Source organism: Sebastes umbrosus, chromosome 4 (genome assembly GCF_015220745.1).
Source record: "Sebastes umbrosus isolate fSebUmb1 chromosome 4, fSebUmb1.pri, whole genome shotgun sequence".
NCBI lineage: Eukaryota > Metazoa > Chordata > Actinopteri > Perciformes > Sebastidae > Sebastes > Sebastes umbrosus.
The window spans coordinates 6,148,490-6,162,619 of NC_051272.1; the positions used below are offsets into that span (position 1 = coordinate 6,148,490).

The 14,130-nt window shown below is 40.8% G+C and overlaps 1 protein-coding gene across 8 annotated transcripts in view; it reads left to right on the forward strand.

Annotated features, from left to right (window-relative positions):
* Positions 1-14,130, forward strand: part of LOC119486138 (pleckstrin homology domain-containing family A member 7-like) — a 177,827-nt gene that overhangs the window by 22,259 nt on the left and 141,438 nt on the right. Inside the window, exon 1 of one of the 8 annotated variants that reach the window (XM_037766023.1) lies at positions 172-751. The exons of the other annotated variants lie outside the window; for them this stretch is intronic. Within the exon in view, the coding sequence (XP_037621951.1) occupies positions 600-751 (152 nt within the window). The 5' untranslated portion in view covers positions 172-599. Of the gene's footprint in view, positions 1-171; positions 752-14,130 lie in introns of those variants that run through there. 8 annotated transcript variants of the gene reach the window in all.

A 14,130-nucleotide genomic window follows, 5' to 3' on the forward strand; every position in this document is an offset into this window, starting at 1 on the left:
GTGCAGGGGGGGAGAGCGTCCGTCTGTGTTCAACACTGAGCAAAGGAGGACCGACACAAAGGAGGGATTGAAGGACACAGATGCAAAAAAGCGAGCGAGAGAAACAACAAGATGGTTGATACAATGTTGTGGCTCTTAAAGTCTGGCTGGTCGTGGGAGACAGTAACACTTCTGTCAGAGTGAGGAGGGAGGGCGAGACTGCCAGGGCCGGGCCACCAAAACATTAGCGATGCAGCTCGGAGAGAGGGAGATCATGTGAGGAGCACCGGGGAGGTCGGAGACGGAGAGGACAAGGGGAGAAAGGGTGATACTGGTTGGGACAGTGGCGAGCAATGGACTGAGAGGAGTGCATGAAGAGAAAAGTTTAAACGTCTGAAACCTTTGCTTTTCTCTTGTCCTTCTCAGTGACTTTTTAGTGAGATTCTCCTAAACTTCAAATTTGAGAAGTGAGAGAGACCGCAGTGGAAGGTTGTAGGACATTGTAGCAGAATGATGTTCACAATAGACGAGCATCTGGTCAAAAGGAGCTAAATCAAGTGAGGTTTCAGAGAGATAAAGACTCCAATCAACCAGCAAAGAGGTCCTTCTGTCGTGGAAGGATGGGTACCTGCTGCAGCCGCGACCCCACACGGGAGGCCGGTCACGAGCTGGTTTCTATCAAACGCCACTCGGCCTGGCCAGCGACGACCAAGGTGGTCACTAGCGTTGGTGATCATGAATTCTCCACATGGGATCTGACGTGTGACACAAGGTAAGCCCGTCGTGAAATACGACATCTGAGCGTTGACCTCTGCGTGGTGGTGTCGTGTCCGTTTGAGGTTCTTTATGGTGGCGGTATAGTTTTCTGTGCTGTGCCTGAGGAGCATGAAGTGGATCACAGCTCGTTAGCTTCTTTGTTTCCGGGAGAAAACACGGCTCCCTCCGGTACAGTACATCGCCCTGCTGGCACGTCGTAAAACAACTTGTGTGTGGCGTAGTTTGTCAGCTTTATGGGACTGTAACGGGACATAAAAGTAGACGTACACACACACTGTGCAAGTTGTTGGTGTGTCTGTTAGTGAGCGCTATGTGGCTCCAAATGTACACAACACACACGCACACACATTGAACACCAGTTGTGGCTGAGTCTGGCACGATGGGGTTTTACTGTAAACACACACTGATCCCCAGCTGAATGCAAACATGAGATTAATTCAGCTTGACAAGAGCTGTATGACAGCTTTACTGGCACGCTCAGCACTTTCCTCAGCCTCACTCAGCTGCTCAGACCATAAAGAAGCTGGATTGCCTCCTGCTGAGGAAACGGGGGCGACAGACGAGGACTTATTGTCCCTAGAAATTATAAACTGTTGCTACATTAATCTCCTGTTGTCTTGCAGTTGTGACTTTATTCTTAAATACAGACAGGAGCTGTCATCAGATTGGTATGAACCCAAAGTATCTGCTACTGTTTGCAATGGTTGGATGTTTTTCTTAAAAATAGATGCTGCTTGCTCTACAATTGAAGACAAACATGTGGGCCGGATGGGATCTTAGAAATATCCACATGTGCCCCCAGAAACAATTTGAATTTCAATACACCTGTGTGAGGATTTGCATCAAACCCAAGAAACACTATTTTACATTTGGAGAGCTGAACATGGTAAATATGTAGGCTGAGAAGCTAAATATGTCAGCCGGCTTGATGACCCGACTCAAGTGTTTATTTATTCTTAATCAAACACCGTGGCTGGAAATGAAAGCGTGGTAGAGAGCGGCAATGTTTTTATTTTTTTTCTCCAGATATGAAAGGTAGATTCATATAAATTCTCTCTGAGAAAAACACGGTGTGGAGCGGATTCACATTTCAAAAGCAGGTTTCAAACGCCAAATGAAAATATGTGATGGAAGTAAGAACTTTTCAGACCTTGAAATGACATCAATTGCTCATTTCTGAATCGAACACGCTTGTAATGTGGCTTCATATGCTTTTGTGAATTAAACTACTATTTTTTACTACTACATTTTTTTTTACATTTAAAGCTGGAGTAGGTGAGATTGGAGCAAATATGATTAAAAAAAGTTATTTTTATAAAAAGGTCGCTATATGACAGTAGTACATGAAACAGGTAACCTGGAAAAAAATCATGTTCCTCTGTGTCCTCCGGTGCTCCTAACGGCATCTGCAAGATTTTACAGACCGGAGGAAAACAAGCAGTAAGAGCTGATCTGAGGTCTGCTGTCAATCTATGAGAGCCGGCTGTCAATCACTCGTGAATCCGACCAAACGGTCAAACTAGGCAGCTCTAATCAAATATGAATCAAGATTCTGTTACGTTAATGCCTATTTCTCTCCTCAAATGTTTTCAGAATAATCTTGTAGTGCACGGTTTAGCTGTAAAATGAGAAAGTTTGTGACCCTTCAGCCATGATGAGATATCTTGAAGGAACCGCCGGTCACAAGACCGGAGCACAGCCAATAGGAACGCTCTCTCAGTGAAATGACCTGTGATTGGTCAAAGTCTCCCGTCACGGGCTAGATTTTCTAAAGCCTGAAAACAGAGCCATGAGGAGGAGCAGAAGTCTAGTTATCTCTCAGAACACTTAAATGACAATATGCTGAAAGGTTATTATGGAATTTTTGCCCAATGATGCCAAAAATATACTGCCTACTGACACTTTAAGTCTAGGTGGCTTTCTCCACATTATCTCATACTATGTGCTGTTATCAACATCTCAACGCTAACATAGAGGGTGGACAATATTATAGGAAGACCTACATCCAGCAAATTAATGTTGCACTTCTACAGTCAAAACCTATGCAGCAGAGAGAGAATTTTAAGATGTTAGTATACTATGGATCTTAAGCTTCCCGCAATGCAACTCAATAGTGTCTTTTGCTCAACATGTCCTCCAAATTAAGCAGAAAAATTGTTTGTCCATCCATGCCTTCTAGAACGACAGAAGTGTTTTGTGATCTGACGCCCCTATCAGCTGGAAGACATCATCTGTGCCTTCCAAAATGTTTATGTTACTTAAGGTTAGGTTACGTTAGGTTTAGGCACAAACAACCCAGGTTAGGTTCGGGGAAACACCGTGGTTAGGGTTAAACTTATTGCTTCGGTAATGTTAGGGGAGATTTTTTTGCCATGGATACAGGCCCATTCTGAGCCAGGAAAAACCCTGGTGTCCTGTGTTAAAATCTGATGTTTTTTTTTTTTACCCGTATATCCACCCCGACCACCTCCTCTATAATAACGTCACCCGACCTCTATAATAACAACACACGAAAGACCTATTTAAGACGACCGGGGGGAGAAGCGCCTTTTGTAGTCCATCTTCAGAACATTGTAGTTTCACCACGACAGACCTGCGTCACTAACATCCGCCGCCGTTGCATCATAGTTATGGAGCCTAGTGAAAGTGCAGTCGGATTTTCTTAACACCGCGGTTGTCTTTCCCTGAGTCCTTCTGAATTCTCCTTCTCATCTTTCCTTGACCTCATGACATTTTCCATCGAGGTCAAGGAATAGTGGTTAGCAGCCAGGTTTTTTTTCAGACTTAACAAAGCTCCCTTCAGATCCACAGAGGACGTTATACAATAGGTACTCCCTGTGAGTAGTTAACTCTTTTTTGATGTTTACAATTGCTGAAATAGTCCTCTATAATGCAAACGTGTTCAACAACACCACAAAGCACCGCCTCAAACATAATCACAGAGCTTTCTTGCACAGTCCATAAAAATTGAACATCATAAACGAATCAAGTGTTATTGTAGAGTCGTATATTGGATTGTAAAATGTTCCTGTTGTTTTATTCAGCCTCTTTCTATTATTGAAGTATCAGTGAAGCTGTAGTACCCTGCAATGGAGAAAGAAACAGAAGAGAGGCATTGGCATGGTGTTGAAGGAATTATTGCTATAATATTATACTGTATAAACACACACAAACCCAATTTACTTTGTAGGCGTTGAGCTGACAAACCGGTCTACGGAAACCTGCTCAGCACTCCCTGATAGTACACAAGGTATTAATACTTATAAGAATATATGACTAACTGCTCTTACAAGATGGTTTCATGTTTGACACTGGAAGCACTTTGTTCTCCGTGCGTTTACAGGTGGTGGGAGTATCCCTCTGGAGGCGTCTAATTCTGTCAGTTGTAATGTCTGTCAGGGGTGGAGGGCTGTTTCTTTTGTATCTGGAGATGTAGTCAATTATTCAGGAGGAGGAGGATTCAGCTACTTAATGCTCTCTTGATGTGACACCGTTTATTACCGCAGAATCAAAATGGGAAGGGCTTGCCTTCCGATTCCTCACATTCCCCCACCCCTCGGTGCCCTTTCTGGCTCACCCACGGTAATAATATTGATTTAATCGTGACAGAAATGGGAAGCGGTTGTCACTAAGTCTCCCTGAAGGATTTAACCTGGTTAGATGTCAGCTTTGTTTATGCAGTCACTCCTGTGGTCTTGTCTCGTAAACGGTAAACTCCTGTGGAAGATCAGTTGCTCACTCTCTAATTTCTTCAAAGGCAGTTCGTACACAAAGACATTTCAGTGATGTTTATACTGCATTAAAGATGTTTAATTCAAGAAAAGACTTTCAAAACGTAAACTTAAACAGACTAAAGACTCCGCAGAGAAATAAAAAGAGAGTGCATGTGCAGGGTGGTCCAAATGCTTCAGACAGAGTTAAAAGTATTGAAGATCCTATATTTTTAAATCTGTTTTTAAAGATGACCAAGACTTTTATTCTCTAGATGTTTGCTCCTGCTGTGTTTCATAAGTAAATGATGCTTCTTGATGTTTTGTATGGTTCAGCAGACTGCTACCAGACGAACTGAGAGGCTGAGAAGGTTCATATGCAGAAGACAATCAGAGATACATAAACAGAAATAGTTTTGACACAGTGGATGTCAATGTAGAGTCCTGCGAATTTTGTCTTTGTCTTGACTTAAAATAGAAGTGTGGATACATTTTTCTATCTTTTTTCTGCTGTGAATCCCCTGATTCCTCCTCCTTGATATATGTTTTAAGATCATAGTTGGCAGAAAAACAAATCTCAATATTATGGCCTCAGTTTACCATTTCATTTCATACAATAAGAAATGCAATATTTTGTGTTTTTGGAGTGCTGTCATTAGGGATGCACCGAACTAAGTACCAATTATTTCCCCCCATTTTTAAAGGAACAGTGTGTAGGATTTGACGGCATCTAGCGGTGAGGTTGCAGATTGCAACCAACTGAAACTTCTTCCATGTGCCAAGCGTGTAGGAGAACTACGGGGGGCAATGTGAAAACACAAATGTCCCTCTCTAGAGCCAGTGTTTGGTTTGTCCGTTCTGGGTTACTGTAGAAACATGGTGGCCCGCTCCGTGAAGAGGACCCACTCTGTATTTAGATATAAAGGGGGCATTGTGTAAGGTAACAAAAACACAACGATTCTTAGTTTCAGGTGATTATACACTAAAAAAAATGTACTTATTATATTACAATTTCTGTCAATAGATCCCCCTAAATGTTAAACGCTGTTTCTTTAAAATCTCTGTTCACTATGTAGAATTCAGTGGAGTCATAAACATAATTTATACAGCAAAACTAAGTTACAAAGGGTTTTAAGTGGTCGAACCAGGATTAAAACATTTCCTGAACGGACAATGAGGCAAATACAATCAAACAATTTAAAATAATACAAAAATAAAATGGAGTAAAGTAACCAATAATATAGGGCTGACCCGAATGCTTCAAAGCTTCGACGGTTGCCATGGTAATCAACCTTCAAATTAAAGTATTCGAATGCTGCGTTTTTTTAAAAATATTTAAATATATATAAGTATGTAATAATAAAATATAAATCCCCAAAATAGTCCATGAAATAAGGAATAATCCCACAACATTATTAATATTAAACATGAAGTATTATTAGTTATTCTCAGACGGATATCGCTGTTTGTTGTGTGTAGAGGTGCGTGTGTGTGCAGTGGTGCTGCGGCAGTAATACAATAATAACAGTCAGTGGCCTGTCATGATTACGAAAAAAATAAATAAATTTAAAATTCAATTGATAAAAAAACCTACAAACACGGAATGTAATGTGGATTTGTTACGTCATAGCCGATACCTGATCCACTTAATGAGGTCAGTATCGGTGCCAATACCAATCCGGTGTATCACACATTAACCGTGTTCTAGTTAATAAGTTGACACTTTTGCAGAGTTCCAGTTCAACGAGAGGAAACACACCTGTCATTTAATCGATCATAGTAGGCAGACTTTATTATTGATGTGGCTATTAGAGCTTAGATCTGATTTCATTATTAGATTTCTTGCAGTGTTGTGAGATATTTTTGAAAGATGTGTAAGTTATTACCACACAACGGATATTAATAAGATGGTAGTTTGAATGACTGTCTCTTATCAGTTATTGGAAGTTTCTAAGAAGGTCCTGGAAGATTAACAGATACCTGTTTTATATTCATCACCATCATCTGCAGAGGAGGTTTCAGTATTATTGTAGTCTTGGCAAAGAATGGTGGAATATATTTGGTGTTGTCTGCAGCACCCAGTGCATTCAGTCCATGTATGCGGTTCAAAATAGTCTGCCAAGCCACTGGGACACGTTCAGTCACACGCTTCTGTCAGTGTTTTTTTGCCTGACAGGCTGTCTACTCATTGGCCAGCCTGTTTGGTATTCAGGTAGTGAATTGGCTGTTTGGTTGCCACCAAGCCCTGTGTGTTTGACTGAATCAGGTTAGCAGTAGAAAGCAGTCCATTAGTAAAAGGACTGCTTTTGTCCGACCTCCTGGTGTATTGTAATGATAAACCTCACACTGTGGCGGCAGCCAGTGAGAAAGAAAAAGCTCCTGTTTTGTGGATAGTTTTCACACCTAAGAAATCATCAAGACCAATAACAGGATGTTTGGAAGATGAGTTTTCATCATGTTGATTGTACAGCTTGTAACATTCCTAAACATACATTTCCTTTGGATTTTGGATTATTGCAGAAAATAAACTCTGTGGCAAAGAAAATGCAATCGCCAGACGTAATAAGCTAACGTTAGGCTATAAACGAACTACACCACGGTCGCATAACTTCATGTCACCACCACTAAGTTAAAGGCGGACGAGTATAGTAGTGTCATTTAGCCGCTTGTTAGCAACCGCCTTTTTTAAATTCACGAGTGGGATATTTACTGACATATTTTATGTCGTAGAACAAAACGTTAAAATCTCTTAAAGGTCCAGTGTGTAACATTTCGGGGGAACTATCAGCAGAAATGGAATATAATATTCATAACTATGTTTTCATTAGTGTAAACTAAGAATCGTTGTGTTTTCATTAGCTGAAAATGAGCCCTTCATATCTACAAACACTGGCTCTAGAGAGAGCATTTTGCATTTTTACTTTACTTACAGGCCACCATAGTTCTCTGACACGCTTGTGAAACTGCGGCAACGTGAACCGCATTGCCTCAAACCGTGGTACCGCCAGCCGCCGTTTGACTTCAGTTGCTGCTAAAGTTGTGTTATTATGGTGGTGAACGGCGCTCGGCGGCTCACGTTACCGAAGTCTTGGAAAGGGAGGAGTGAGCGGAGGGATACCCATTTGGTTGCAATCTGCAACCACACCACTAGATGCTGGCAAATCCTACACACTGTACCTTTTAAACTTGTGTTAACCACAGACCTTATTTCAGGCATCTAACTAAAAACCCACTCAAAAAAATCTATTGACTTACAGAGGAGGGAACCGGAAGTGCAAAAGACTTGTTTCCGGATTGTAGGACTCATTCCTGCAGCACTCTATGTAGGGCTGCAACTAATGACCATTTTCAACATTGTTTAAACTGCAGATTAATTGATCAATTGTTCTGTCTATAAAATGTCCAAACATTGTGAAGCGTTCAAGGTGAATATATTGATTTATCTGACAAACAGTCCAAAACCCAAAGATATTCAGTTTACAACGATATAAAACAGAGAAAAGCAGCAAATCCTCACACACCAGCAAATAGTTTCAGCTGTAGAGCAATGTTCCTGCTCCTCTATTCATCCAACACACAATGATACCAAATCTAGTTCACGCTGTTAATCATTTAACATTCTTTATGAGATAAGCACCCACCCGGAGATCTTGGACAGCAGGACACTACCGGCACAATAAACCATCGGTTTATTGCACATGACTTAAATAGAGTTGTATCTAAGGTAGACGGTTGTTTAACTCCACGTCTGAGTCGTCACTTTTCCTGTTGAGGATATGTAAGGTATCTTTTCTCTTTAGTTTGAAAGACTGCAGCGGTGCCACCTTCACTCTGCTTTTCTGCTATGGAGTCATCTAGAAATAATGTGTCTGACTAACTGGTTGTTATATATGCAAATCATGATTATAGATGCAGATTGTTTATGCAGCTGTTGTGTTTTGTGACCAAATGTTTATCAGCATTTCAATGAGCACAATGGAGCACATACAATTCATTCACATGTAAACCTAATTAGATCAGTAGAGAAAGTGTTTGTTTAAAGACATTATGTAATAGATGGGTTAGCAGGTTCATTGTGTATTAATTTGTTGATGTTACACAGAAATTGTATATGAGGCTAAACCTTTTCTCAGATTGATTTGAGGTGCTGGAGATTTACCCTTTGATTTGTCTTAATTAAACTATCTTGTGTGTTATGGTCACTTCTTCACCCCACAGGAGGCGGCAAACTGGAAAGTAATTTATGCTCAGACACCTGGACTCTGCAATATTAGATTGGCTTTGATATCTTTTGGTTTAAATCATCATAGACTCTCTCTCTTTATCTCTATAACACAAAATGTAAATGCTACATGAACCTAAACCATTTTTAGTTTCCTTTATAGATTCTTGATAATGTAGATAATGTTGTGTTTGCACCTTTTCTTGCCTTGTCTCGCCTTTTTAGGAGAATATTAGCTGTAGATAAAAAATATTAACCGAAAAACAAAGCTTGCATTCCCTTTTTATTCAGCCCTGAGTAATGTTGCTTCAGGCTGCATGTAGCCCCAACAACAACCTCTACCGGTACGATGGGGCAGCCTTGTGCCGAATTCACGCCAGAGCAGCGCCGGAGGGCGGCCTGCGGTGAGCTGCCATGCAGTGTCAAAGTAAAGTTGCGGCGGCTTCTCCCAAGCTCAGCGAGCTTTGGCTTCTTCAGTGAAGTGCGACCTAACAAAAGTTGGGAAAAGTTAAAATTTTCACTGCGACGTGTGGCCAGAGACAGATCCTGTGACTCCTGTTACACGTTGACCTATGTTACGAAGAATTTCTTCCCCCCCTGAAATGCCTGAACATGCCTCCCGGCCGCAGAAAGATGTGATTAAACTCTTGGTCATACGACACAGTCTTACAGAAATTTCAGAAATGTTAAATGTTGCTTATCTTATACTGTGAGCCTGTTAAAGGTCCCATATTGTAAAAAGTGAGATTTTCATGTCTTTTATATTATAAAGCAGGTTTAAGTGATATATAAATACTGTGAAAGTATCAAAACGCACACAGCCCGTATTCAGAAACTGTGCGTTTGAAACAAGCCGTCAGGATTTCTGTCCATTTGTGATGTCACAAATCTACAATATTTAGAAAATTTCACAGTTTTAAACGTAAACATTCTAAATGTGTCCCAGTTTATTTCCTGTTGCAGTGTAAGTGAATGACATCAACTGACAGGAAGTAAACATGGACCCAAGCTGTTTCCTAGCAATGCAATTCTGTTGCCATTCCGTTGAAATGCACTAAAACGGAGCGTTTCTGATAGACGGTGTATACAGGTATATTCAGACAGACAGTATGAGAAAAATAATGTGTTTTTTTGAACATTAATGCATATAAACATGTTCTAGTAGAAATCCAAAATACAAGTATGAACCTGAAGATGAGCATGATATGTCCCCTTTAAATTATGTACATTTTGTCTGTATGATGTGATTTTAGAGCTAAAGATCTTTTAAAGAATTGAAGGTGCAGATGTGCTACCTGTAGGCTTGGCTATCTCTGTGTAATGTATGCTGGTGTTTTTGATTAGCTCTGAATACAGCAAAAAGCAGAATACATTTTCATGATGTATTGCGTGCTACAGATATGCGTTTGTCACGGTCCTTGGCATTTTCAGAGAACGCACAGATGTCTTTTGGGGCTGTTGGTCTTTTGGCGACTGTTGGAGACATTTAAAGCAATGAACCAAGACTCTTCCACTCAGCACTTGTGCTCTTTCAATTTACCTGTGATTAAAAGTCAACTATTGACCTTCACTGTATGAACATATGACATTTCCAAACAACGGGAAGGCGATGACAGAAAGATGAGCATGTGGAGAATTTCCCTTTTTTTTTCTCTCCACAAAGCAAAAGGCTTTGCTGAGCCGGAATGCCCTTAAAAACACTCCCAGCCTTTGTTCAGGCGGAACGCTCCCTGCCTTCTCTTACTGTAGTGCAATTTTGAATGCCTCATTACAACAGCAACCACCCAAAAAGAAGCTCATTATAGCACCCACTAAATGGTAGTAAAAAAAATGAGACCACTTAACAGAAACTAAAGGCTAAGACACATGCAAAGTATTTAATACCTCTTATTTGTCAGTGTACGAGTGCACATTTTGCACTTTTAGAGTTATTTTTAATGCATCTGCTTTGTTAATTTGATTTGTTTCTCTGCATGCTTTGTGTTTTAGTCTCAATCGTCCTGTTTTATCATTCATCTGATGACACCCGTATACATCTGTCCGTCTCTGACCTTTTCAGCGACACGTTTTTGCACTCAAGCAAAAAACAGTAAAGCATAACCTTGAATTTGCCTTGGTGTCACCACTGCCAGTGACGGACAGACAGTGAGCTCTTCTTCTGTTCCCTGGCAGTAACTGTCGGCCCTTTCACCGTCACTGCCCTTTGAAGGCTGTACTGAAAGGGGTCACTTTTGGGTGGGGAGGTTGAGCGGCCTCATTCCTCAGTCACAGAGAAGCGGCGAGGGACTGATCATTACCATTTCAATCAGAATCCAAGTGAATCCAGTTCAGGAACCAGAATAGAAGAGATAAATATATACACGATGAAATACCTCGTAGTATTAGTTCAGAGGCAAAGCTAATGGACTGAAATTTATATCAATTTAGATAAAATACACTGCAGGGCATGATTTTTTAGATTCCACTGCAGAGTCAATAAGCATTACGAGAGCTAATGAATCTTCATTTTTTTCTTAATTTCTCTCCGTGGGCCTGCAGAGCCAATATTCAGCGTGCAATCACTGGTATTAGTGGGAAAAGCAGCAGTTAGTGTTAATAATTTGGGAAGCCTGATTTGAATGTCTGCTTCCTATTGAAGGAACAGTGTGTAACATTTCAGGGGATCGATTAGCAGAAATTGAATAAATATGTTTTGATTAGTGTTTAATCACCTGAAACTAAGAATCATTATAACGTTGACATTTCTCAACTGGTTTCAATGAGTGATTTTTATATTCAAGTGTTTATAATTTACGTGGAGTACTGTAGGTCAGATTACCCTCAGAAAAATAAACTTTTGGTGAAAAACGATTCAGTTACGTTACGTTAATGCTTCTGGTTCATGGATCACAGGCCGGTCTGTCTGTTGATGTGGTATTAAAAGGTCGCACTCTCATAACACATTTTCCGTTAAGAATAAAACTTTAATTTTACGATATACGTCTAATATCGCAAACAATAAAGCTGATGTCATGTCTTGGGTTTTGGAACAGTAACGTTAAATTAATCATTTTCCACCACGTAAGTAATTCAGTTCATGTAACGTTAAGCTTAGCTAACGTTGATACACTCTCTTTTGAGCGTCTAGCAGGGATTATAGCCTAGTATAGAGTTTTTAAGTTCAACGTTATAGTTCTCTTTATCCAGAAAAACGGCAGCTCCCACGTTCACTTGTATGTGTGTACAGGTCATTCCTGACCTCCCCAATATGATGGCGACGCTGACGTATCTCAGCAACGGGCTGAAGCGGCCTCTGAGCGAGGGGAACGGCGTGACTACGGTTTTGCACTCTGCGTCTCAAGTTACCGCGGTCTTGGAAAGGGAGGAGTGAGCGGAGGGGTACTCAGTTGGTTGCAGTCTGCAACCACACCACTAGATGCTGCCAAATCCTTCACACTGTACCTTTTTTTTTTTTTTAAAGTTATTTTTTTGGGGGCATTTTCCATTTTTATGACAGGACAGTGGATAGAGTCTTGAAAGGGGGGAGAGAGAGAGTGGATGCGGAAAGGGCCACAGGCCGGATTCGAACCCGGGCCGCCGCGGTCAGGACCAAGCCTTAATACATGGACGCCCGCTCTACCAACTGAGCTAACCCAGGCGCCCACACTGTACCTTTTTAAGGAAGGATTTTTCATATTCCAGTTATTAGTGGACACTCATAGGCATTAGGCAGTGCACAATAGAATAAGATTAGCTTCAGTTTAATTTAAGTATTATCACTAAATTGGCAGGACAGTGGCAGCAAGTAGAGCTGAATTTCCCTGGCAGTATGATTAGAATTATTATGCAAGCCAAGTGTTGGTAAAATATCTTTTAGAAATATGTGCTATGATACATTAAGTGGTTTAAGGTTTTTTTCTCTTCAGGATAAGATCATATTTGAGGTAATAGAGGAGCGAAATAAGGATGAAAATGATTTATGAGCCAGAGGGTGATATGAGGTGCTTAAAGAGATTTCAGTCAGTGATGGAAGATAGAAAGAGACTCTGCTGCTCCATCTTCAGCAGAACTACAGGGTTACAGATAGTCCAGACCAGCAAATACTGTCTGATAGGGATGTATGAACCTGGTAGTAGATATCTAGGAGGTTCAGCCTTGCACTAATGATCATCCCCTTACTGTCACCTGAGGCATATAAACTCTGCAAATCTCTACTTTCATCAGCTTCACTGTCACGCTGCAAGGAGCAAGGCCTCAAATAGAACTGCTGGCTGCAAGTTTTTCACCAAATAAGAGTGGTTTGACCAAGGGATGCATGTTTTAAGCAATTTCCATTTTGATCAATATTTGATTAGTTATTAAAATCATACAAAATGCATGTTTTTTTTTATAGTAAATTGGTTATTTATCATCTTGTGTGCCTGGATTGGAATTGGATTTCTGACTTTTCCACCACCGAATAGTAGGATTAAAGGGGACATATGAAAAACTCACTTTTTCAGTGCTTGTGCACATATATTTGGGTATCTGGAGTTCCTACCGACCCACAAACTGTGAAATAAGACAACCCAGTTAGTTTTTTGTGGGCTGTCTAGATCAGAAAAACATGTGATTCAACAAGCCATTCAGATTTGGCTCCCCTTCCTATGTCACATGAGAACTATAAGCCCCCAGGAAGTGCGCCGGTCGTCGATCCGGACTTTCTTAGTGGCCAAACGGCGGTACTGCAACGTCCGTGTCAGTCACGTGATGCCATTGGGCCCAAAAATACTTTTTCCCATAGACTTACATTGGGAAAGAGACGTCTGTGACTCAGCGGCTAATTTTTTTTTAGGTGAATCAACTTCCCAGTACGAACACTCTAATAGCCCTTATTTAAAAAATTTAGTTTTTAAAGTTGTAAAACGCACTAATAGCCGAATCCAGAGTTATTTCCCTTGATATCCAGACCGAGGCTGGAGCGCAAGCCGAGATGACGGCGTGACGTTTGGACCCTGTGACCGAGTGGACGCAAGATGGAAGTCGAGCCATTAAGGCTTCATGCGCCACTGAGCAACTTTCATAGGAATGAACAGGGCCCCGCCTCCAACGCTGTATCCAATTCTCTTAATACATCCATGGAGAACTACCTTTGCAAAGGTGCACCATATTTTTCTCACAAGCCAATCAGAGCAGACTGGGCTTTTTTAGTAGGGGGTCTTAAAGAGACAGGCGCTAAAATGGAGCGTTTCAGACAGAGGGTGAATACAGGTATAATCAGACAGACAGTATGAGAAAAATAATGTGTTTTTTGAACATTAAAGCATGTAAACATGTTCAAGTAGAAACCCAAAATACATATACATATATAAGTATGAACCCGGAAATGAGCATGATATGTCCCCTTTAACAGCAGTACACACCGCTATCATTCCAAACCCTTAGGATCGATATAATACCAAAAACTGCATTTTATTGAATTTA